Here is a 21,626-nt window from a genome sequence, read left to right as displayed (position 1 = left end):
ACTCCTTAAATGGCTTATGGCTTTTGTACTGGAAGAATATGATTGCAGTCATCTGAATCAGCCACTGAGTGCATAACAGTAATGATATGTATGTTCCTTTTAAAGAACCCAAGAGTTGGAATTAAGGTTTTCAATGAGTACCACGCAAGGCCTTGATCATGCGTAAGAGTGATTGATGGTTGTAGTAACTACTTCCAAGTATTTTTGTTTTCTTTAAAAGAATTTTTTTCTGGTATCTAATTGCCAGTCCACGTAAAGTGCTGATTAGTTTGATTTGATTGTTGCTTCTGCCCTGGCATCCTTTTTAATTTTTTTCCTTCATGTTAAATTGCAGAATAAAATGTAGTTGTGAACTGGACTTCAGAAATATTTAATAGCGATTTTTCATTGCCTTCAGTCTTGGATAGTTAATTCCACTGAAGAGAGAAAACAGTTGTTTCTAGGGAGCATAGCTATAGTTCCCTGTGGCTTTCCATCTCGTGAGGGAGCGTGGCCACCCAGGTGCTCACAGTATGACAGCAGTAAGAACAAAAACATGATGTATAGATCGTGTCATGGAACACTGCTTCCTTTATCAGAATATATATGCACTTTATCAGAATACACACACACACATATAATTTGTATGTACTTAGACTCAGGTGCACTTTTTTATGAATCATCATCTTGAATTCTAAAGCTCATTGGTTAGCTAGCAATTAAAATGTATATCACCATCTCATTTATAGTTTTAGTTGCACCTTAATATGCAGATATTTTCCACTCATACTTTCTCTCAAAATAAATTTAGATGCGAAGCTCTACATAAAAAAGCATGTCATAACTTACAGCCTGTAAAAATTGTTTGTATCCCACATAAGGATTTGATAAGATTTTGTCCTGACTGATGGCTTTTCCCCCACAGGTAATGTATGTGGAAGGGACTGCAGTGGTCATGGGGTTTGAAGATACGATGCTACAGACCGATGACACGCCTATCAAACGCTGTCTCCAAACCAAATGGCCATGCATTGAATTACTCTGGACCACAGATCGCTCTCCTTCACTAAACTGACTTGCCTATATATATGAGGAAGACTAATAACAGGTGTCAAAAGAGGGGTTCATGACCGGCATGTGGCTAAATTAAGCTAAACACTGGTATCATTGATTAACTGTAAATAACAAAACACATTTTTGGTGTTTAAAAATATGTTTAAATTATTCGTTTTTAAAGCTTTATGTTAAAGGTTATCCTATTTAACCCTTTCTATGGAATTTATTAGCAAAATTAAGCTTTAATCAAAATTCATCACTTGCAGACAGATAATTAGTCATCTATCAAATTATAACTATAATAGGATAGCATTTTTATAAAACAATTAAATGCACTACTTATGTACTCTTCTGTTCTAGGTTTTCTTTCCTTTGGTCCCATTCTGTTGTCACCCTCCACCGTGAAATGCAGGAGTTAATTTTGTTATTTGATTTCTAAACTGTTTTTCCACTAGAAATGCTGATGAGTAACAAATTACCAACCCTGGTCCTTGGACAACTGACATAACCCTGGCATGTTTACACAATAGGAACTTACTCACAGGTGGAGAGGGGATGTATTTTTTAAAATGATAGAAAAAAAGAATGTTTGATAGTCTTAACACTGTTAACTTTGGCTGTATTGCTAAGTACACTTTTCCAAATGTGTTCCAATAGCCCTGTAAGCCAGCTTTCTTGTATACTTGACTGCATGAGAACCTCTGTTATTACCTTAGTATATGGCATTATTTATTATGATCCTAGCTACTAGCCTAAATAAAGACTTTTTTCCTTTAGCTTTAACCTTGCATTCATACATTAGTGGCTCAAAATAAGCAAGTGCTTTTAACCCTTTCTACCTAGCAACTCTGAGAAAGGTGTGTAACAATTCTTCATGGGCTCAGAGAAGACCTTGACTGAGAGACCAAACCTTAAACTTACCAAAAGCTCTGAGCCATCAGCACAAGTCTTGGGTAACAGCTGCATAGACCATTGAGTTTAAGATGTAGAAGCCTCATCCTGTTTCCTCTAAGGAGCACTTTGCTCATGCCAAGCAGTTTGAAATGGGAGTAACCAGAAGTGCCTTCTTGCTTTCTCTTGGGTGCAGTTCCTTAATGTGCTCTTACACGGTTCAGAGCAGTGTATGTCACGTATGGATGTTTGTTGGGGTGGAGCGGGGGGCGGGGGGTATTTTTTGCTTCTACAAACACACGTAAGTAGACTGGAGCATGGAAAGAAAGTGACCAGATTTTATGTGTAACTTTTGGTAACAGTATGTTCCAAGAGGGTACAATTGAAATGCTGGCTATAAAAAAAAAGTCAATATTCTTTTACCTAATCTTGTCTGCTTCTGAAAGTACATAAAGTGCATTATGTTGGAACTAACTAGCTCCTTACATTATAAATTCTCATGGATGTGGTAAAGCTCATAAAGTAGTACGTATAGTTCACCAGCCCAAAGTTGAACAAGCTTAGATAGCCTCTTGTCATTTTGTACACCCAATGTTTTTCCCCTTAGTTTTATCCACATGAAAAATATACAATATGGATATTAAGTATACTTTGCTGATGTTACAATATGTCTACTATGTCAACCCAATACAGTTTACCATGACAATATAAGGCTGAGTAGACCAATACTTTCTCACTACATTACAAGTCAGAAGTAACACTAAAGCTCTACTGAAGAGTACTAGCTGAGTCCGTCATCAGCACCATAATTACATTATGCAGTAACATCCTCCCCTGTCACCCCCTCCTCTTCTTGTCACTCACTGATGTTCCATATGAAACCAACTAATACCAGACAAATATTTTGAGTGAAAAAGAAAATGTGAGCAATTTCCAGCTGTCTTGTGGCATTAAAACATTTTTGACTATAAACACATATATAATTTTAATGGAAGAAAGATGCTGTGACAAACACAAAATAGTGTTTGTTTTATTTACCGTATTTCCTATATAGTCTAATTTACTTACACGCTTATGATTTCTAAGACTGCCAGTATTATATTTTCCCACCTGGCAGGGTTCCCAAACCCTTCTTAAACTCTTCCTGAGGGTTTTGGAGCCAGAAGTTAGGATAGTGGTAAGTGCCCAAGGGAGGAGATTGAAACCACTCACCAGCTGTGTATCCTTGAACGAGTTACCTGATTTCTGTTCTTACTAGAAAAATGGGTTATTCTGATCTTTAAATATTGTGCCTGAATTTTCTAGCTCTGTTCAGTCAATAGTGGGAGATATAGATGTAGATAGGTAGGCAGGTAGGTAGGTAGGTAGGTAGGTAGATAGATAGATAGATAGATAGATAGATAGATAGATAGATAGATAGATACAGATATTTAACAGTAGTAGGTTTGAACTCAGGGGTCTCATGTTTGCTAGGCAGGTCCTTTACAACCAGAGCCATTCCTCAAGCCTTGCTTTTTGCTGTCTTTTTTGGAGGTGGGATCTAATGGCCTTCTCTGCTCAAGCTGCCCTCTGAACCACAATCCTCCAAATCTCATCCTCCTAAGTTATTAAGGTTACAAGTGTTAGCCACCAATGCCCATTTTGTAATCGTTATTTTTCATTGTCAGCTCACTTATTTACAACCTATGAATTGACATTCCAGCCATTCAGCACACACTACTTCTTACCCTAACCATGAGGTATAAGAGGAAACACTCCATTTTAAAAGAGAAGGCATATTGTGCATTAGCCAAAAATAATAGCTATATTTAATAGCTACCAAATAATCCAGCTATATAGGAACAGGCTGATAGTAGGAATTTCCAAAAGAGGTCCAGAAATGAGATATGACCTCACTATGTTAAAAATCGCTTCAATAAACTTGAATCTTCTCAAAAGCAATAATCAGAGCATATTTACAGCTGTAATTCTGGTAAGTTTATAGAACAAAACTGGGACTCAGTCATGGTCTGTTGAATGGAAAACTCACTTGTCAACCATTATCTTCACCTATGAGGCAGAGTAAGAGGAACTGCGTGCATTGATGGCTTTTCTCCCAATCTGGAGCTGTCATTTCCCCAGTTGTCCTCAGGAAATGTAAGACCTAGTGTAAGCTTGAATGGGAGGAGAACATGGGAGGAGGTACCATACTAATAAGACCCAATGGCTACGGAGTCCCATACTCCAAGAAATGGTGTCGAATGACCCAGATGAATCTCCAGGTAAGGTTACAAGTTTAGATCAAAACCTCTAGCAATGAGATTGGAAAGATGCCCTGAGGAATCAAAGCTGGAAGGACCAAAGCTTTAGTTTTAGAATTTCAGAACAGAAGTACACGGGGTAAGCACGAGATGAGAGTGAACAGATCGGATGCCTCCCTGTCTCTGGAGGAAGCTGTGGAGAGGGACCAGGATGAGGCCGAGTGCCAATAGCCCTGTACAATTATCAGAGAAAAATGGATCCTATCTAGAACTAAAAGTGAAGGGGTTTAGGAACCAAAACCAGACAATCTCCAAAATAGATAAAAACAAGATGGGAGACACTTCTACATAGCAAGAGGAGCCAACTAGAAAGAGAGAGCACAGCACAGAGTTCATGTTGTACCCTTCCTACACGGGTGACAAAGCAGAACCCTGAGCTTAAGGCCCAAGGCCAACCATGGCATGTGGCACAGCAGGGAGACCAGTACAAGGAAGCCTTTGGGCAGGACCTGCCTGAGCTGGGGCTGTGTAAGGTCCTGAGGACCAGACCTCCTTCCTGTACTCAGTTCCCTGTCATCCACAACAAGGTTCTGAATGGTTTCGCCTGTTTAGCTCTGCTTCTCTACTAGTCATTGCCTGCCCTCCTCTGGTCCCTTCTTGCTCTGTGTAGGAGAATGGAGAGGGCAAAGAGGAGGAGAGCAGGTTGCGGTCATCTTGGGCAGGTTCAGTATTGGTGCCAAGAACCTCTTCCATCCTCATTCTGGGTTGAGAGGGTGTGAAAGGGCCAAGGAAAACACTTTAGGTTCAGCAAGTTATTGTAAGAATGAGAGCTCTAGAGAGAAGACACGACACGGGTGTGTGAATCTGCTCTGCTCCACAGGAGGAGGAGAGGGGAGCTGGAGGGGCGGAAGGGGAGGAGGCTGGCTGCATTGCTAGAGAAGCCACATTAGAGCTTTCTCTAGGTGTCAATGAAATGAGCCCCTGGCACATTGCTGCATGGACAAACCACATCTCACCCCTTCACCCTCTAAATCATCATCTGTCTGGTTAGCTTTTATTTTTATTAGCATTTGTGCTTGTATAAAGGGGATTTCATTGTGACATTTCCATACATGCATACTCTGATCTCCTCCTTTGCCACTCATCCTTTCTCTGCCCCTCAGAAAGTAGTCGCAATGAGTTTCACTGTTCTATTTTCACACATTTTATAAAGTACTATGACCATATTCACCCTCTCATCCCACCCTGCCCTCCCAACAGCTTGTTCTAAATTCCTGTCCTTTATGACATTAATTCTAGACAAGGGATTACCATGGTATTTCACACATGCATGTATCATGCTTTAACCAGAGTAACCTCTCCTGTTCCCAATCTCCTTTCCCATCTTCTCCCCTCTCATTCAACAGCTATCAGTGGGTTAGCCTGTCTTCATACATAAACACAACGTATCTTGTTATTCACCTTCCATCATTCTCCCCTTCCCTCTCATTCCCCCTCACAAAGTCCTGCAATTACAAAATTATGTTCTGTGTGGATGTATTTGTATTAATTTCTTCTTCAAAGACTTATAAATATGAGCATATACAATTGCTATTTCAGAATTAAATACTGCCAAGTTACCAAGGACACTTCTTCCTCTACGTGTAACTTAAGTTGGCAGTTTCTGGATGGAATTCAAGGGAACTGGTTTCAGCAACAAAATATACACAGCGAAACTCATGGTAGATCCCAGACCTTAACAAGTGTTGACACCCATTGATTCCTGCTTCTTCTAAGCACCAATGGTAGTGACATTTTATAACATGGTCTTCTAGAAGGACGATCCTCTATGGGCATACAATTTACAAACAGATGTTCAGAAAATGAGCCTGGTGCTCCGGCAAATGTTAGAACAGAAAGACTGTGGAAAATAAATTGATGAGGAAGGAATGTGATAAAGCATAGGAAAGGAAGGTGAGCCAGACCTGGTTTGAGAGTAATATTGGATAGAGTAAGCAAAAAGTTTGAGGAAATACAAAATGTTTTTTTTATTTGAGAAAATGAAACTCAAAATCCTTTGTAATCAAATGATCAGTTCTGTGGGGCACAGATTGAGTTTCAAAATATTTAACAGGTGGTTTTTAAGCTGTCAGGTGTCTCGCTTAGACACCGTGCTAGGCTCTAGGATGAATTTGTTTTTTCTAGGAGCTGGCTTCTACCCTTAAGGATCTTAATGTTCTATTGGAGAATGGCAGACCATAACCACTGTAACCAAATAAGATAATTTCCATTCATAACATATAAATGTTCTAAGAAATTTCAACTAGGAAATAGGAAGATAACACAAGGGACAGTTAGAGGCAGTGGGAGCCTTGTCTCAAGGAAACTGACACCCAAATGATCAAGATAATCCAGCTCCAGGTACGATTAAAGTGAGTAGAAGCCAGGTTCCAGTGATTCACACCTGTACTCTTAACTACTCAGGAGACAGATCTGAAGGTCATGGTTCAAAGCCAGCCCAAGTAGGAAAGTCCATGAAACTCTTGTCTTGAGCTGTGAACCAAGTAGGGGAGCACTAATGTGGAGCACAAAAGCTCAGGGACGGTGGTCAGGTCCTGAGTTCAAGCCCCAGGACTGGCACGTATGTATACGCATATATGTGTGTATGCACACTGTTTTCAGTGACGCTGAACTCTGTCCAGGAAGTGGATATACTTTGATGAAAAAGCCAACATTACCCACTGATGGAATCAAGGTGGAATTTTTTTTTCGGTGAGAGAGTAATCTCGCAAGACTGGTACCTGAAGACCTTAGAGACAGAAAATGAGACACACTGGTATCAAGAGAAGGAGGGACAGACACATAGATGCACACACACGCGCGCGCGCACACACACTCACACACAGAATTTGACAGCAAGAAACTACAGCCAAGGTAATGCACATAGGCCAATTCTCTAGATACCAGGAAACATACATACAGCTAGAGTCTAGGTGAATAGTTAAGACTGAAGATCCATCCATTTAAACATGGATGAAAATGTTCACAGACAGGCTAAGTGTGGCAACAGTAAGTCATACAAAGATTATTCCTACCTGACAGCGAGCAGGAAGAAGGAGAAGCAGAGGACCGCTTTCAAGGTGAAAACATAAGGAGCCCAAAGCTAGACACCATGCTTTACAGGACTTTGTACTAGTAATGGCCATTTCAGGTCCTTGTGTATTGGTTTGTCTATTCCAATCCGAGAGAGTTTCTGAAAAGTCACCAAGTTCCAGGGGCCTTTGCGATCCAGGAAGAGGAGCATCAATGCCATTGCACTGAAAAACACCTAGGAGATTAGTAAAACACTCTGGGTGTGTCTGTGAAGACCTTCGGAGACAATTCATTAAGATGGGGGAAGACTCACCCTGAAGGAACACAAGGAAGAGGAAGCTCTCTAGCCTCCTGAGTTGCTAGGATTATAGGTGTCAACCACCTACCTGAACCCACCTTTCCTAGTAATTTTATGACTAACTTTCACAACAAATAGCACATTCCACCACTTTATCGATCAAGGAAGTTCCTGCCTCTTTTGATTATTTTGCACTGGTGGATCAACTAATGTATGCTTTCTATCTTTGATTTTGATTTGACTTTTGAAAGCTCACTAGATGAATGCAATCTTTATGAACTAAATTAAGTTTTAAGCATGCATGGAGTTGATTATAAACTCCAACAAAGCCTGACTTGTAGAAGCTCTTTGTCTTCAGTTGACTATTTTGGGATGCCTGTGCTTGCTAACTACAACACCACATCTGAGAGGAAAGACATAAAACTCTTCACAACACTCAAGGATTGGACTACAAAACATTTGCAATGTTAATCAAAGCTTGATAAACTTTTCGATCTATTTTTATCACTAGTTTATAGTCCAAGCAAATCTAAAACAGGCCAAGCATGTTTTGGATAAGACAGCAACTTGCTACCACTATGACAGTATAAGCAAAATGAAAAATGACTGCCTTTTGCCTTAGCACTTAAAAATAAAGTAAAGTACCGTCAATTACATATACCAAACAAACAGCCGAAATCAGCTTAAGGCTTTTAACAAGGAAAAACACTTTTTATCACTGCTGATTGTCAAAAATACATTTATTTTTATCTTGCATTACAGTGAATAGCATACATGAGGATGGAAAGGAAAACTTGCAATACTCCACTAACTCCTTGGAACCAGAACTGCAGATCTAGGGATATTTTACAAATTATAAATTGCCTTTTCCTCATCATCCCTTCAAACTTCCATGTTTGTGCAAATAGCAGAAGGAACTATCTGCCCCCACCCCCAAAAGAAGGATGAGTTCAGAGCTTTCAAAGAACAGTACAAATTCTATCCAGGTCGTGTTTTTGTAGCAACAAAACAGACGGAGGCAAAAAGCTGTTACTGCTATTAAGAATTTCACAAGGTTGAATGTCACGGCAGGTCTGCTTGTTGCTATGGGAACTGCAAAACACCAATGCCACATGATCATGAACATAGACCATTCTCTAGTGAGCATAACTGCCCCCTTAGAGTATGGTGAAGTTGGAAGAAATCTTTCCTGGCTACATGATAAGACTGTCTTTGCTCTTGTATTTCTTAAAGTAGGGCTAGAATTCATTAGCATTCTTGATGTCCACCATGTCCTCAGCTACACCATTTCGCTTACTGTAATAGAACCCTAGAAACAGAAGTTCAACAGAACAAGAATGAGTCCAGAAGTGAACCCATGCATATGTGTTTACACATATGTGTGCTTGATACGTGGATTTTCAAGCAAGGGTGGAAGAAGGCTGATTTTTTAATTCTACAACTCCCTTGTATCCATTCAAGGAAACTAATCAGATGTCTACTTCATACCTGTATTTAAAAAAAAACACAACAAATGTATTTGACACCATGACAGAGGTGGTTAAAGGTCTAAGCTACTCTTCTATGATCTTAGAAGAGAAGAAAACCTTTTAAGCATGTGACAGGACTTTCATTAATAAAAACACCTCTAAGTCTGTATTTCCCTTTTGAAAAAGTATGAATAATACACATAAAGAGCCTAGTGTTGGCCTTGTGTTTAAAGAATTCAGTAAGAATAGTTATCTCCATTCCTCATCTGTGTGCTGTGTACACAAGTGCATTTGTGCAAATCAGTTCTCCCAGCTTATTCAGGACTGTCCACTGTCTGAAAGTAAATATGTCTGTCCTAGGACCCTCTACTCTTTACCTGTATGTATGCGCACATCACAAAGGAATTGGGAGAAGGTACCCTAGGGCCTTAACAGTGTTTAATTCTGGTGAGGAGAAGTTATAGAGGTTCCTTTTATTTTCTTTTTTATCCTTAGTTGTATTTTTTCCATAAACATGCGTTCATTGTATAAGAAACAATACGTTTACTTTAATTCAATATTTTAGAAAATTACATAGAACTCTAGAATATTCTGACCTAGGGATTTTTTCTAAAATATAGGCTGAGTCAAATATTAGCAATTTCAATACTATGAAAAAATATTCTTGTCCTTAGACATAATGGTGTGAATTTTTCAGCACTATATTTATGCTTCCTGTCCATAATTTTCTGTATGGACAACTAGCATATGAAATACAAACTAAATGGTTTAATAAAAAGCACATTCTACAGCTGTGTTAGTGTACAATATTTTTTAAATGCTGTCAGTAAAACTTGGAGATTCTCCATATATAATCCACTTAATAGGATGACAATTTACAATGTCATAATTTCAAGCATTGTCTTTGTTCAGTAGTTGCCAGGATTATATACTGATAGATTTGTGCCTTATACTTAAACTGAGACTTAATTTTTTTTCATTTCCTTAAAATTTAAAGGAAGGGGTATGTGTGTGTGTGAGTGTGTGTGTGTGTGTGTGTGTGTGTGTGTGTGTGTGTGTGTTGGTTTTTGGAGATCTGAGATTTTGGTGAGAACACAATTCTTTCAAATGCCCAGGTCTCATGGGATAGGAGCTGCAAGTTTCATGGACCACAGATCTGGGGGACAATGGCTGAGGGCCGCCTTGTCTTATGACCAGCAAAAGCTTTGCAATCCACACAAGTATTCATGAGCACCAGTGGGTCGTCTTGAATTGCCTAATTCTGGGGTGGCAAGCTGTTAATGGCTTCACCAAAGTCTTTCCGGTGACTCTGCTTTTTGAATACTTCCACTGAAAAAATTCTAAATTGTAAAGAGGGAAAACATTGTTTTTTTGTTGTTGTTTTGCACACTGGAATAACACAAGACAACCTCTTATAGTCTCACTTTATTTCTTAGAGCTAACCTCTAGGACACACACACACACACACACACACACACACACACACACACACACCCCACAACTTCTGGCCAGAACCTTGTGAGACCTAAGGCATAATTCAGCCCTGCCCTGCACCTTCTGAACTAAACAAGTACCTACATTACAAAGAGCAAATTTAGCCACCGCTCCAGATGCATTTGAAATTCTCTCTTGAACTGAGGACATATTCCACAACTCTCACATTATCACCCCAGCCCCGCTAGAGAACCCACTTATCACTGGTCGCCTTCATTTCAGGGCCCAAATCAAATATCTGGGATTGCATTACTGCCACATAAACGCCTCCCTGGCTTTTGACAGAGACAAAGGGTCTCTTTTCAGCTATTGCAGCTAATCAAAAACAAATTGAGCCTTCAGCTTTATTGCTTGCAAAACAAAACAAAAGCCAAGCACCAGAGAACCCTTTGCTGTTGCCAGAAATGCATCTCCCAGGTTGTTCCTCCTCCTTCATTCTCTTCCCCACTTTCTCCCCTTCCTTCCATCTGCAAGGTGAGAGACAGACAGACAGACAGACAGAGAGAGAGAGAGAGAGAGAGAGAGAGAGAGCCTCACTGGGTAGCTTTGGGAGGTGTGGGGGGAGCATTCCTGAAACATTCTATACTTACTATTATGAGTTTTCCTTCCTGTAAACTACTATGAAATAGGAAACGTATATAAAATAGCACCATTAAAAAGGCAGCAGCCACAGAGTAATAGGATCGCCCCCCAGGAAGATTGAGGCAATCTCTGGAGGCCACCAGAGGCTGGCAGTAGGACAATGCTATACAAGAGTAGAAAAGTCTGAGTGGAACTTAGTAGACATGGCAACAATACGATGTGTGGCCACGGGGTAGGGCTGGAGCTCAGTGCTAACTGGCACACAGGACACCAAGGAGCCAGGGGAAGCGCTGGAGCCCATGTTAGAAACCCAAGGCTGAGAAACACATGAGCCAGTCAACATGGGCACTTGGCCTCAGCCTAAAAAGACTGTCGTCCATACAGCTCATTAACTTCCAGCCAGCTTGCCCTCCTCAGATTTCCTGAATGTGGGCAGTGGCGCCACTATTCTTCTGGGCTTCCAAGCGCATAATCTTTCTCCCCTCATAACCTCTATCCATTATGCAGTCCTAGATATTCCCTCTCTCCTAAATGGTGCAGCCATGGGACCTAATGGCCTCCTGTAATGAGCTCCTTCCCATCTTCCTGCCTCTGTCTCGTCTTCTACCATATCTTCGCACACTGGTCACCCCGCTTTCAGAATCCAGCCCTGTCTCTAACGGGATTCAATTATACTTATTATGCCCAAATCAAAACTGACTGTCCATTATCAAGGCTGCTTACTCTGTGCTCTCCTACCAGCACCCAGCAACCTTCACCTCTGCTTACAAATAGCAGCAGCCATTCTCTCTGTGCTGGCCCACCTGCTTCCGTACCTCTCTGAGGAAGGCCACTGCACCCAGGATTCCCCTGCGCTGCTTTATTCTGAGACCCTTGGGGTATCCTGGCAGCATGAGGGGGGACCCATGTTCCCATCGGACCACAAGCAGGAAGCATCACTCCACCAGCTGTTTAAAACAACTGCTCTGAATTAGTTTAACTAGCCAGAGAGATTCTCATGGCTTACAGAAAACAAAGAGCACCAAAGCAGTGAGTTCAGGAGAGAGAACAAAGCAAGGAGGTGCAGCGTTGAATTGTAAACTCGTAGATTGAAGAACATATTGAGCAAAACAAAAACATTCCCATGAAAATCAGCTGATAAAGTTTCATCATGTAAAGACTGGATTGAAACCAGGTGAGCTGGTGCCTACCTATAATCCCAGCATTCCGGAGCATAGACCCAAGGCCAATCTAGACTGAACAGGGATGTTTGTGACCAGCTTGAACTAGAGCCTGTCTTGGTGGAAAATAAAAAGGACTGGACTGGGAGCAATTACATAAGCAAAAGACTAGTTACTTCCTGTGCTTAGTTATTCAGACTTTGAAGAAAGGAAAAAAAAATGTCACAGAACAGCTGGGGCAGAACAAAGCCCAGAGCCTGGAAAAAGATTCCAGAAAAGAGTCCCAGTCTGGTTAAAACTAGCATAGTTATGAACCAAGTAAAGAGAAGATGGTTATCACCACTTACCATGTGTTCCAGAGAACTGAGAGGGAAGAATCTGGAAAAGTCAACAGTAAATTGCATTTTGTTCTCATCTCAAAGAGCCCAGTTATTCCCAATAAATCCTTTTTTGTGTGTGAGTTCATCTTTCCACTCCCCCTTGGTCTGAATACACACTTCCTATCTGTCGCTGATTCCTAGAGATCACCAATTACTCAACCAGGAGGTTATATCTATCAATCAAAGAAATGCCCCTAAGTCTATGTTTGCTTTTTGTCTTTGTCTGGAGAGAAAGTACCAGTGGTTTTCACACACACACACACACACACACACACACACACACACACACACACACACTATTCTAAAGCCATCTATTCTAAAGGAAAGACTATACCAGATACTAGGTGATAACAAAGTATATGCAGCACAGTATTACTCTTTGCCAGCTAATAATCCAGTAAGATTTTTTTGAAATAGGAAAAGAAATCATAAATTAAGTAATGATGCAGTCAGAAGGAAATAGCCAGAATAAGTGATGATAGCTTGAAAAGTCCAAGAGAAAAATCCCAAGTATTCTGGTATTTCCACACTACCTATGGTAAGGGGGATTCCCCTCTCTTACAGTCTTACTGGACTTATGAAGAGCGCTACAATACACAAAACACAATAATTTAGGTGCTGGAACTAAGTTATTCCGTTCCATCCCAAAGGAAATTGGGAAGGATGTGAGGAACACATGTTACTTGGCTCCTAGAGACTCAAGAAATTGAATCTCAAATTCTGATACAAACCAGGAGTCAGGAATCCAATGGCCTTGGCTAGGGTTGCAGAAAGGGATATGAGATATGAAGGGAGAAAGTTCACGGGAGGCAACCAGCTAGAAGCTGGGGAAGCCTGGGTAGGTGAAAGGCGGAAACGGGGTATGGGCAGAGCTTGGAGCATTCCCGGAATCAGCTCAAATAGGTGCGGCAGCTTTTAGGAAAGAGAATCACAGTCTTGGATCTTAGTGGCTGAGTCAAGCAAGGGGCTCACTTGACTTAAGCGCTCCCTCCCACCAAGCCCAACTCTCCCATTAGGAAGAAGCTTTATCCAGACCAGGCCCTAACCTGGAATATTTCTGAGGTGAACAAGGGTTCTCTGACCCCCTCCCCCCCACATACTTCCCAGTCACCCATGTTGATGCAGTGGGGTCCCCAGAACTGCTTCCAACATTCACATAGGGTTGGAGGTAGAGAGTCAGACATCTTGGATGAGCATTCACAGGATTGTAGGGAGTGGGGGGTAGATGAAGAGCTCCAAGATTGCCTCTGTTGTGACCTTGGAGGGTGAGAGGTTAGGGCCTTCCAGCAGCTGGAGCTGGCAAAAAGTGCATTATGTTCAGAGACAAACCTAGACTCACAAATTCCCTCCCGCCATATCCCCAGCCTGTCAGGACCCAGGCCTAGTCATCAAACTCCGTAGATATACATAGATGGTGACAGCTCCCTTAATCCCGACCAGCTGTGAGGGGAACCATGCTGCCAGGATGAGCAGGAGAGGAAGAGTGATGGCTAACAAAGGCAGGGCCCCGGCCAGGGAAGGAGAGTGAGTCACTACAACTGAATTTCGTTGTGCATGCCTAGCACATTTGCCGTTGTCATTTTTATTTTAGGAAGAGGTGTTACTCAGGAATTATCGGCTGAGTATGAATGGATATAATCCACATGGCGAATGGGCTGCATGAAGCAGGCTGGGAACATATGGAATGTGACTTTGGAAGGTCTCGAACAGCCTGCTATTTGGTCTGAGAGCAGAGTCATCTGTGAAGTGAAGACTCGGAGCATTGATGATCTGGGCCTATTTAATCATAACATTCAGGGAAGGAATGCTGCTGCCCCTCTCCCCTCCCCCCACCAAAAAAAAACCATTTTTAGAAACTCCAAAGGGGATTCAAAACACAGCCAAAGATGTGGTCTACGGTATAGAGCAATGCTTTCCAACAGAAGATCCAAAATGCAAGCTGATTTGGGACTGTAAATGGTTGATTGCACCATAGAGATGTTATGGCTTCAAGCAAAGTATGGGGGTAATCTTGGGTGTGTGTGTGTGTGTGTGTGTGTGTGTGTGTGTGTGTGCACTAATCCTTAGGCTTGAACTCAGGGCCTGGGTGCTATCCCTAAGCACTTTTTATTCTCTAGCCTAGCGTTCTACCACTTGAACCATAGTTCCATTTCCAACTATTTGGTAGTTATAGAGATAAGAGTCTCACAGACATTGCCCCAGCTGGCTTCAGATTATGATCCTCATATTTCAGTCTCCTGAGTGGCTAGGATTATAGGTGTGAGCTACTAGCACCTTCCATAGGGCCTGTTTTTTACTTAGAAAATCTATGAAAGCATAAGGCCTTCCAGAGAGAACAATTTTTGATACAGATGTTCATGGGAGATAAAGGTATTTTCACCACAAGCTAATAGGCAATGACTTCAAATTCTGTTTGTGGTTACTTTGTTTTAGGTAATACAAGAGAAAAGTAGAACCAATTTTGGTCTGTGCCTAAATATTCTCCAAAGGAATTGATTATCACTCTTGGAAAAGAAGTCAGGGTCAGAGTGAACTCAAGTCAGGTTAGATACTGACAATAGTTCACCTATTTTATAATATATAATTAAAGATAATCTTATTCTTGTCATTTTGGTACAACCAGAACAGCTCCTGTTCCTAATTACAGTTTCCAATATACAATGATTAGTAGGGACCATAGTTGGAATTGTGAAACTTGATCTTTGCCTAATCGGGGGCTAAGTACCTTTAAAGTAATTCTAAGCACCTTTCAAGAACGCTAGGTTAAGCTATGACATTCTGTAGGTTAGGTGTACTAAATACACGTTCAATTAACAATATTTTCAGCTCCCGATTTCCCAACCTAGCCCTACTCTAAGGCCAAAAGTATATGTATCTAATTTAGTATGTTACGTTAAAAGGATTTGAATCACCACTCTTTTGATTGGATTTTGCCAGAAGCCAATGGTTCATCCATACTTTCAACTAGGGGAGCAAGGAGAGGAGGAGGAAGCAGAGCCTGGGAGGAGCTGAGCCCCTGCCAGGAGCAGGCTGATCAACAGACTCCACTGAGGCTTCAGGATTTCCCCCTAGGGAAAGGAAGCAAAGATGCGATCAGAGCATCAACCAGCCGGACAGAAAAGGGATTGCTCCCACCAGCCATTGGCAGCCACATATACTGTATTATAAAAAAAACTCCAGGGCCTACCTCCTGGGAGCATTTCAATACTATTTATCAAAACAATTTCCAGGAGATGAAAATACATTTTTTTTGTAGTTGTTGTTGCTGCTGCTGGTGTCTGTTTTTGCTTTGCAGGGAGGGGTATACGAGGGTGCAGAAAGGGAAGGAAGGAGGGAGAGCGAACAAATGCAATCATACTCTTCAGTACAGACTGTGTGGAAGATGAATGATGTCACTTGTGGCCAGGGACAGACACGGAAAGGAAAGCAAAGGAAGGGATGACATTGTCCAAAACCAAAATATACTCATCGCCTGACATATGAAATGGTAACTCCTCTGACCCACACCTCAATAATAACAAAATTATATTCAAAAAAAAATATCCTGGTGATTCAAAGGTGGGGGGTTGCGAATGTTGAAGAGGATGGCACTGATCAAGATGCACTGTATTCATCAACTGCTTTGTTCTATGGCACTTTCTTTGTACAACTACTTCAAAATAACAGCTTAGCTTAGGTGGAAGTGTAAACTCTAGATATTCCATTGCTGACAAAACCCTCTCCTTTGACCATAATTTCCAATGAGTAGGGCACATGTTATTTTAAAGTTCCGGAATTGAGTGTTTCCTTTCAAGAGGAGAATGGGTACCAACGATCCAAATTCTTCTGATTAGTTTATCTCCCCATAGACATCTCCACCACTCAGAAGCAAAACAGAATATCATGGTACCCGCACATAGGCCATCCAAAGTCTCTTTAGGTCACTTTTAATGTTTCCAATGGGCCCAGTTATCAGCTGAGGCATGTGTAGGCGAAGGACACAGGCTCAGGCTCTCTGAGAGGGCTCCTGACCAGTCTTCCCTTATCCTCTCTCCACGTACATTACTATCCGTCACGCTGCCACATCTCAAGAAAAATTGTCATTATGAAACAGCTACGCCTCTGTCAGCCAGAGCTACAACACCATGAGGTTTGCAACCCAAGGATTTGACATTAGGAGGCCTGGAGGTCCAGATGCCCCTCCCCGCTGGGGTGACCTGGATCACCAAAGCAGTAAAGTGTAACAAATGGGCACCCGTGGTCAGAAAGAGAGACTGCGCCTTGTCCAAGTAGAAGTGGAGTGGCTGAAAGAACTAGATGTAGCTGGACCCAGTACCTCTAACATGGCTTCTATGCATAAGATGTGTCCCACCCACCCTCCCAAAAAACATGACAGACACTTAATCCCCAAAACACCAGTGTGGAAAGGTGGAGCCTTTAGAGTTCTGCCCTCCTGAGGAGTGATCCTGCCAGAGTCAGTTACAAAAGTGGGTTTCTGATCAAAGGATGCATTTGATTTTCTTCCCTGTTCTTCCATGAGCATGCCATCTTGCCTTCACTCCCGCTACAGGATGTCGCAGCAGGGAGGCCCTTGCTTAGAGGCTGGCCTCCTTACCTCAGACCTCCCATGCTCCCAGAACTATGGGAAATTCTATTGTTTTTTTTCAAATGAATTTCCCAGACTCAGGTGTTGTGAGTAGGACAAATGGTCTGAGACAGCACCAATTTTGCCAATTCTTTCTGAACATTTACAATATTGGATAGGATAGAGAGACAAATAGCACCATTGGCAGAGAGGCTGTGTTTCCAGGGTGTGTTTGTACACTCTCGGACCTAAGGAGGACAGAGGGATGCACGTGTAATGTCTTTGTCCACTAAAGGCAAGTGTAGTGAGTGTGATAAGGTGAGCAGTGTGAAATCTGACACAGTGGAGACTCCACTGTGAAGGGCTATTTACTTTGAGGTGCTTGGAAACTTAAGTCACAAGCTTTTGAAGGGGAAAGTTTGCCATTTGTTTTCCCAAATACCAGATTAAAACATATCTGGAAAAACCCTTAGTAATATCATAGACCACATCTACTGAGCGTTTATGAGTTTCACAGAAGGGGAACCAATGGGAGACAGTGTGGGAGAATTTGCGAAAGGATCTTATTGTGACTCGATTCAGTTTGTTAAGGTTACATGTCTCTCTGGAAAAAAAGAAAAAAATGGTCCATCCAACCAATAATGCCAGTCTTGATAGTCAACGGGTCATTGTTACTGTTCCTGACTGAGGCTTGAAAGTTAGGACTTTCAAGTTTCCTACAGCTTCATAGACCAAACCAGCTCTTTGCAGGACGTCAATGACTTGAATGAAATTAGACCAGGCCTGAGAGAAAGCTGGCAAGAGACAATGTAATAGATCCTCCATCTGTTCTTTTCCCTGTTCCTGTTCAAATTCCTGAAGGCAAGGCCTTTGTCTTGTTCTCTGTTATACCCTTACTCAGAACGTAACCAACCACCTGTGCTCAGTAAACATTAACTGGTTAAAATCCAAAGCAATCTTGCTCAAACTATTGATTCTCTGTTACAGTGGATGAACAGAAATAGGACCTTTTTTTTTTTGTAAGAAAATTAGAATCTTCTCAATGATTGATTTTTTATATGAATTTGTTTATAAAATGATCACCCCTCTCTGCGTCCCTCCATTCAATGAGGCTGACGAATGGCATAGTAACTTAGTGCCTCAGGAGTACCATGTGACAGAGGGGGTGGCGGAAGTAGCACTAAGGTTATTCACAGTGGCCCCGCCCTTCCTGTCTGAGTGACAGAAGGCCTTGTGGGAATCTTGCCAGGCTGCTTCATCTGCCTGGATTTTTTAAGTCCTAGAGGGCAAAACTTGTTATCTTATGCCCCCACACCAAACATATTGTTTGATATCGGCATAATGCCTGTGCATGGTTGGGGATTATGCTTAGCAGACGACCGTGTTCTCTGTTCCTCCTTGCCAAGGAAAAAGTGACTGGGATGTGGAGGAATTAAAGGAATCCATAAACTGCTTTCCCAAAGGCTGGTAACATAACAGATCATAATAGAATATCAGAAATAATTTACAAAAATATGCAAAGGAGCAGCATATTGACAAAGGGAATGACAGCTGCAGAGACAGAGCAGGTAGAGTAGTTAGAAGATGAAGGACAAGAAAGCTAACTAAAAAAGCAGTAAGTACTTATTTTACATACGGGCAACCGATTGCCATATATGTAAAGACAGAGAGGACAAGAGATGAGATGTTCAAAGCTCTTCTCAAAAAGCATCAATCAAAAAAAAGCATCAGGGCTGGGGATATGGCCTAGTGGCAGGAGTGCCTGCCTCGGATACATGAGGCCCTAGGTTCGATTCCCCAGCACCACATATACAGAAAACGGCCAGAAGCGGCGCTGTGGCTCAAGTGGCAGAGTGCTAGCCTTGAGCGGGAAGAAGCCAGGGACAGTGCTCAGGCCCTGAGTCCAAGGCCCAGGACTGGCCAAAAAAAAAAAAAAAAAAAAAAAAAAGCATCAATCACATAATGAACATAATATAGGAACATAGTTACTACTAACAATAAATGAACATAATTACTACTCTCATTTTTTGGGGAACAGTGACTCAATATCCCAAGAGACCTGAACGTTTAGAGAGGCTGATGAAAACTACTTGGTTCTTCTAAGAAAGGGTTGACCTAATTTATTCCATAGATGATAGGTTTGTCACATACACAAAATATACTACAATTGGTATGCATATTTTTCATGGAACAACTGATGTGTAATGCCAAATATAAAAACTGAACTAATGTAAAAGAAATGACAAAAAAAAGAAAATTGTAATTTTTCTCCTGTCTTCATAGGAAGATGTATTTTGCTTTTCTCAGAAACAAAATGAAATTATAAACTTGTTACATGGACTTATGTGTCACATTTTTATATCTATTCTATCTTTCCTTCCTTCTTTTTCTCTCTCTCTCTCTCTCTCTCTCTCTCTCTCTCTCTCTCTCTCTCTCTCTCTCTCTCTCTCTCTCTCTCTCTTTCTTTCTTTGGTATTTCTGGGAGCCAAACCCAGTGCCTCAAGCAAAAGCTTTCCTATTGACAAACCATCAGCCCCCCATATCTGTCTTTGAGAGATGGCCACAAATGCTAAACAGTCCAATACTTACCATCTGTGGTCATTAATGGAATCAGAGTGCTAGAGCTCACCATATCAGAAAATTCCAAGCTCATGTTTACCCACAATGCTTCGAGTTGACAGAATGGCCCTCCATCAATGAAGCCACCCTAGGCAAAATGAGCCCTTGGATGCTGACAAACAAGTTTTTTAAGCAGCTGGCTCATCCACACAGACATTAAGGCTTACGTTATCCTGATGGTCTGACACTCCTCTCCTCTTCATCCTTACTCCCCAGATCAGCATCCCGGCTCACTCTCAACCCTCAACAACCTTTGCCACACTGAACGGTGGGGGGCACAAACAGCCCCCAGTCCCAGTGCAGGTGGGGAAGACAGCAAGCCAAGAAGGATGCCCGCTCACCGCCCCCCTCCCCCGCCCCCCCGCCCCACAACACCTGCACACACTATGTTGGGCGCCGGGCCACCGCATTCCGCGAGAAGCCGGTGTGAATCGTACTTGCTGTGATCAGACAATGGGCTCTAAGTTCCAAAGAGCCCATGAGAACAGACTTTGGGAGCCTAATCTGTTCAGAGCTCATTTTTGTCTCCTGGCATGCGAGAGTTGACTTGAGTTTCATTTGCTTTAGTAGAACAGAGCACAGATACAGATGTGTTTCATCCCTATGAGGGGGGAAATGGTGACTTCTCTTTTTTTGGGGGGTATCCAACATGATTTTATTAAAATAAATTTATTTATTTATTATCAAAGTAATGTACAGAGGGGTTACAGTTTCATAAGTAAGGCAGTAAGTACATTTCTTTTAATCAAACTTGTTACCTCCCCCTTCGTTTTTCTCCCACCTTCCTCCCTCCCCACTTCCCTCCCAACCCTCCCCTGAATTGTACAGTTGGTTTACAGCACATCGTTTTGTAAGTATTGCTATTGCATTGGGTTGCCTATTACTCTGTCTCTATTTTGGTGTTTCCCTTCCCTAGTTCCGATAAACATACATACAATACCCAGTGTACCAAATCATTTATAGTGACATCAGGTGTAAAACCATGAGGGAAAAACACAAAAGAAAAAGGCATAATTTCATATGGTATGTTGAAAATAACAAAGAAACCAATTATTTCCAAATCTTGTGGCATAGATCAAAACTTTCTCATTAAAGGCCCAGATACAGCAAATCAAAGAAAGGTTTGACAAATGGGATTGCATCAAATTGCAAAGGATATAGCTCACAAGATAAATAGAAAGCACTCCGAGTGGGAGAAGATCTTCACTGGCCATACAACAGACAAGGGTCTCATACCTAAACTATACTTAGAACTCAAAAAATTAGGTGGGGCTGGGAATATGGCCTAGTGGCAAGAGTGCTTGCCTCATATACATGAAGCCCTGGGTTCGATTCCCCAGCACCACATATACAGAAAACGGCCAGAAGTGGCGCTGTGTCTCAAGTGGTAGAGTGCTAGTCTTGGCTAAAAGAAGCCAGGGACAGTGCTCAGGCCCTGAGTCCAAGGCCCAGGACTGGCAAAAAAAAAAAAATTAAGTTCCCTCAAAACAATTCCTCAAAGAAACAACTGCCCTCTCAATAAATGGGCTACAGACTTAAAGAGAGACTTATCTGAAGAGGAAATGAGAATGACCAAGAAGCACATGAAGAAGTGCTCTACATCACTGCCCATAAAAGAAATGCAAATCAAAACAACATTGAGATTCTACCTCACCCCAGAAAGAATAGCTATTATCAAGAAAACTAATAACAACAGATGATGGAGGGGGTGTGGCCAAAAGGGAACCCACTACACTGTTGGTGGGAATGTAAACTTGTTCAACCACTCTGGAAAGCAGTGTGGAGGGTCCTCAAAAGGCTAAGCATAGAGCTCCCTAAGGAC

General features: G+C 41.8%; 1 protein-coding gene across 3 annotated transcripts in view; it reads left to right on the top strand.

The window, feature by feature from the left end:
* Positions 1–1,818, top strand: part of Mindy3 (MINDY lysine 48 deubiquitinase 3) — a 56,647-nt gene extending 54,829 nt beyond the window's left edge. For 2 of the 3 annotated variants that reach the window (XM_048367978.1, XM_048367980.1), the window contains one exon: positions 905–1,818. In XM_048367978.1, coding sequence (XP_048223935.1) covers positions 905–1,054 — 150 coding nt within the window. In that variant the 3' untranslated portion in view covers positions 1,055–1,818. The remainder of the gene's footprint in view (positions 1–904) is intronic. The other variant, XR_007214045.1, reaches the window with a different exon arrangement.
* Positions 1,819–21,626: the final 19,808 nt, after the last annotated feature.

The sequence above is a fragment of the Perognathus longimembris genome, chromosome 18 (assembly GCF_023159225.1).
Source record: "Perognathus longimembris pacificus isolate PPM17 chromosome 18, ASM2315922v1, whole genome shotgun sequence".
NCBI lineage: Eukaryota > Metazoa > Chordata > Mammalia > Rodentia > Heteromyidae > Perognathus > Perognathus longimembris.
Note: the sequence above shows the minus strand (reverse complement) of the source record. Positions and strands in the feature narration are given on the sequence as shown.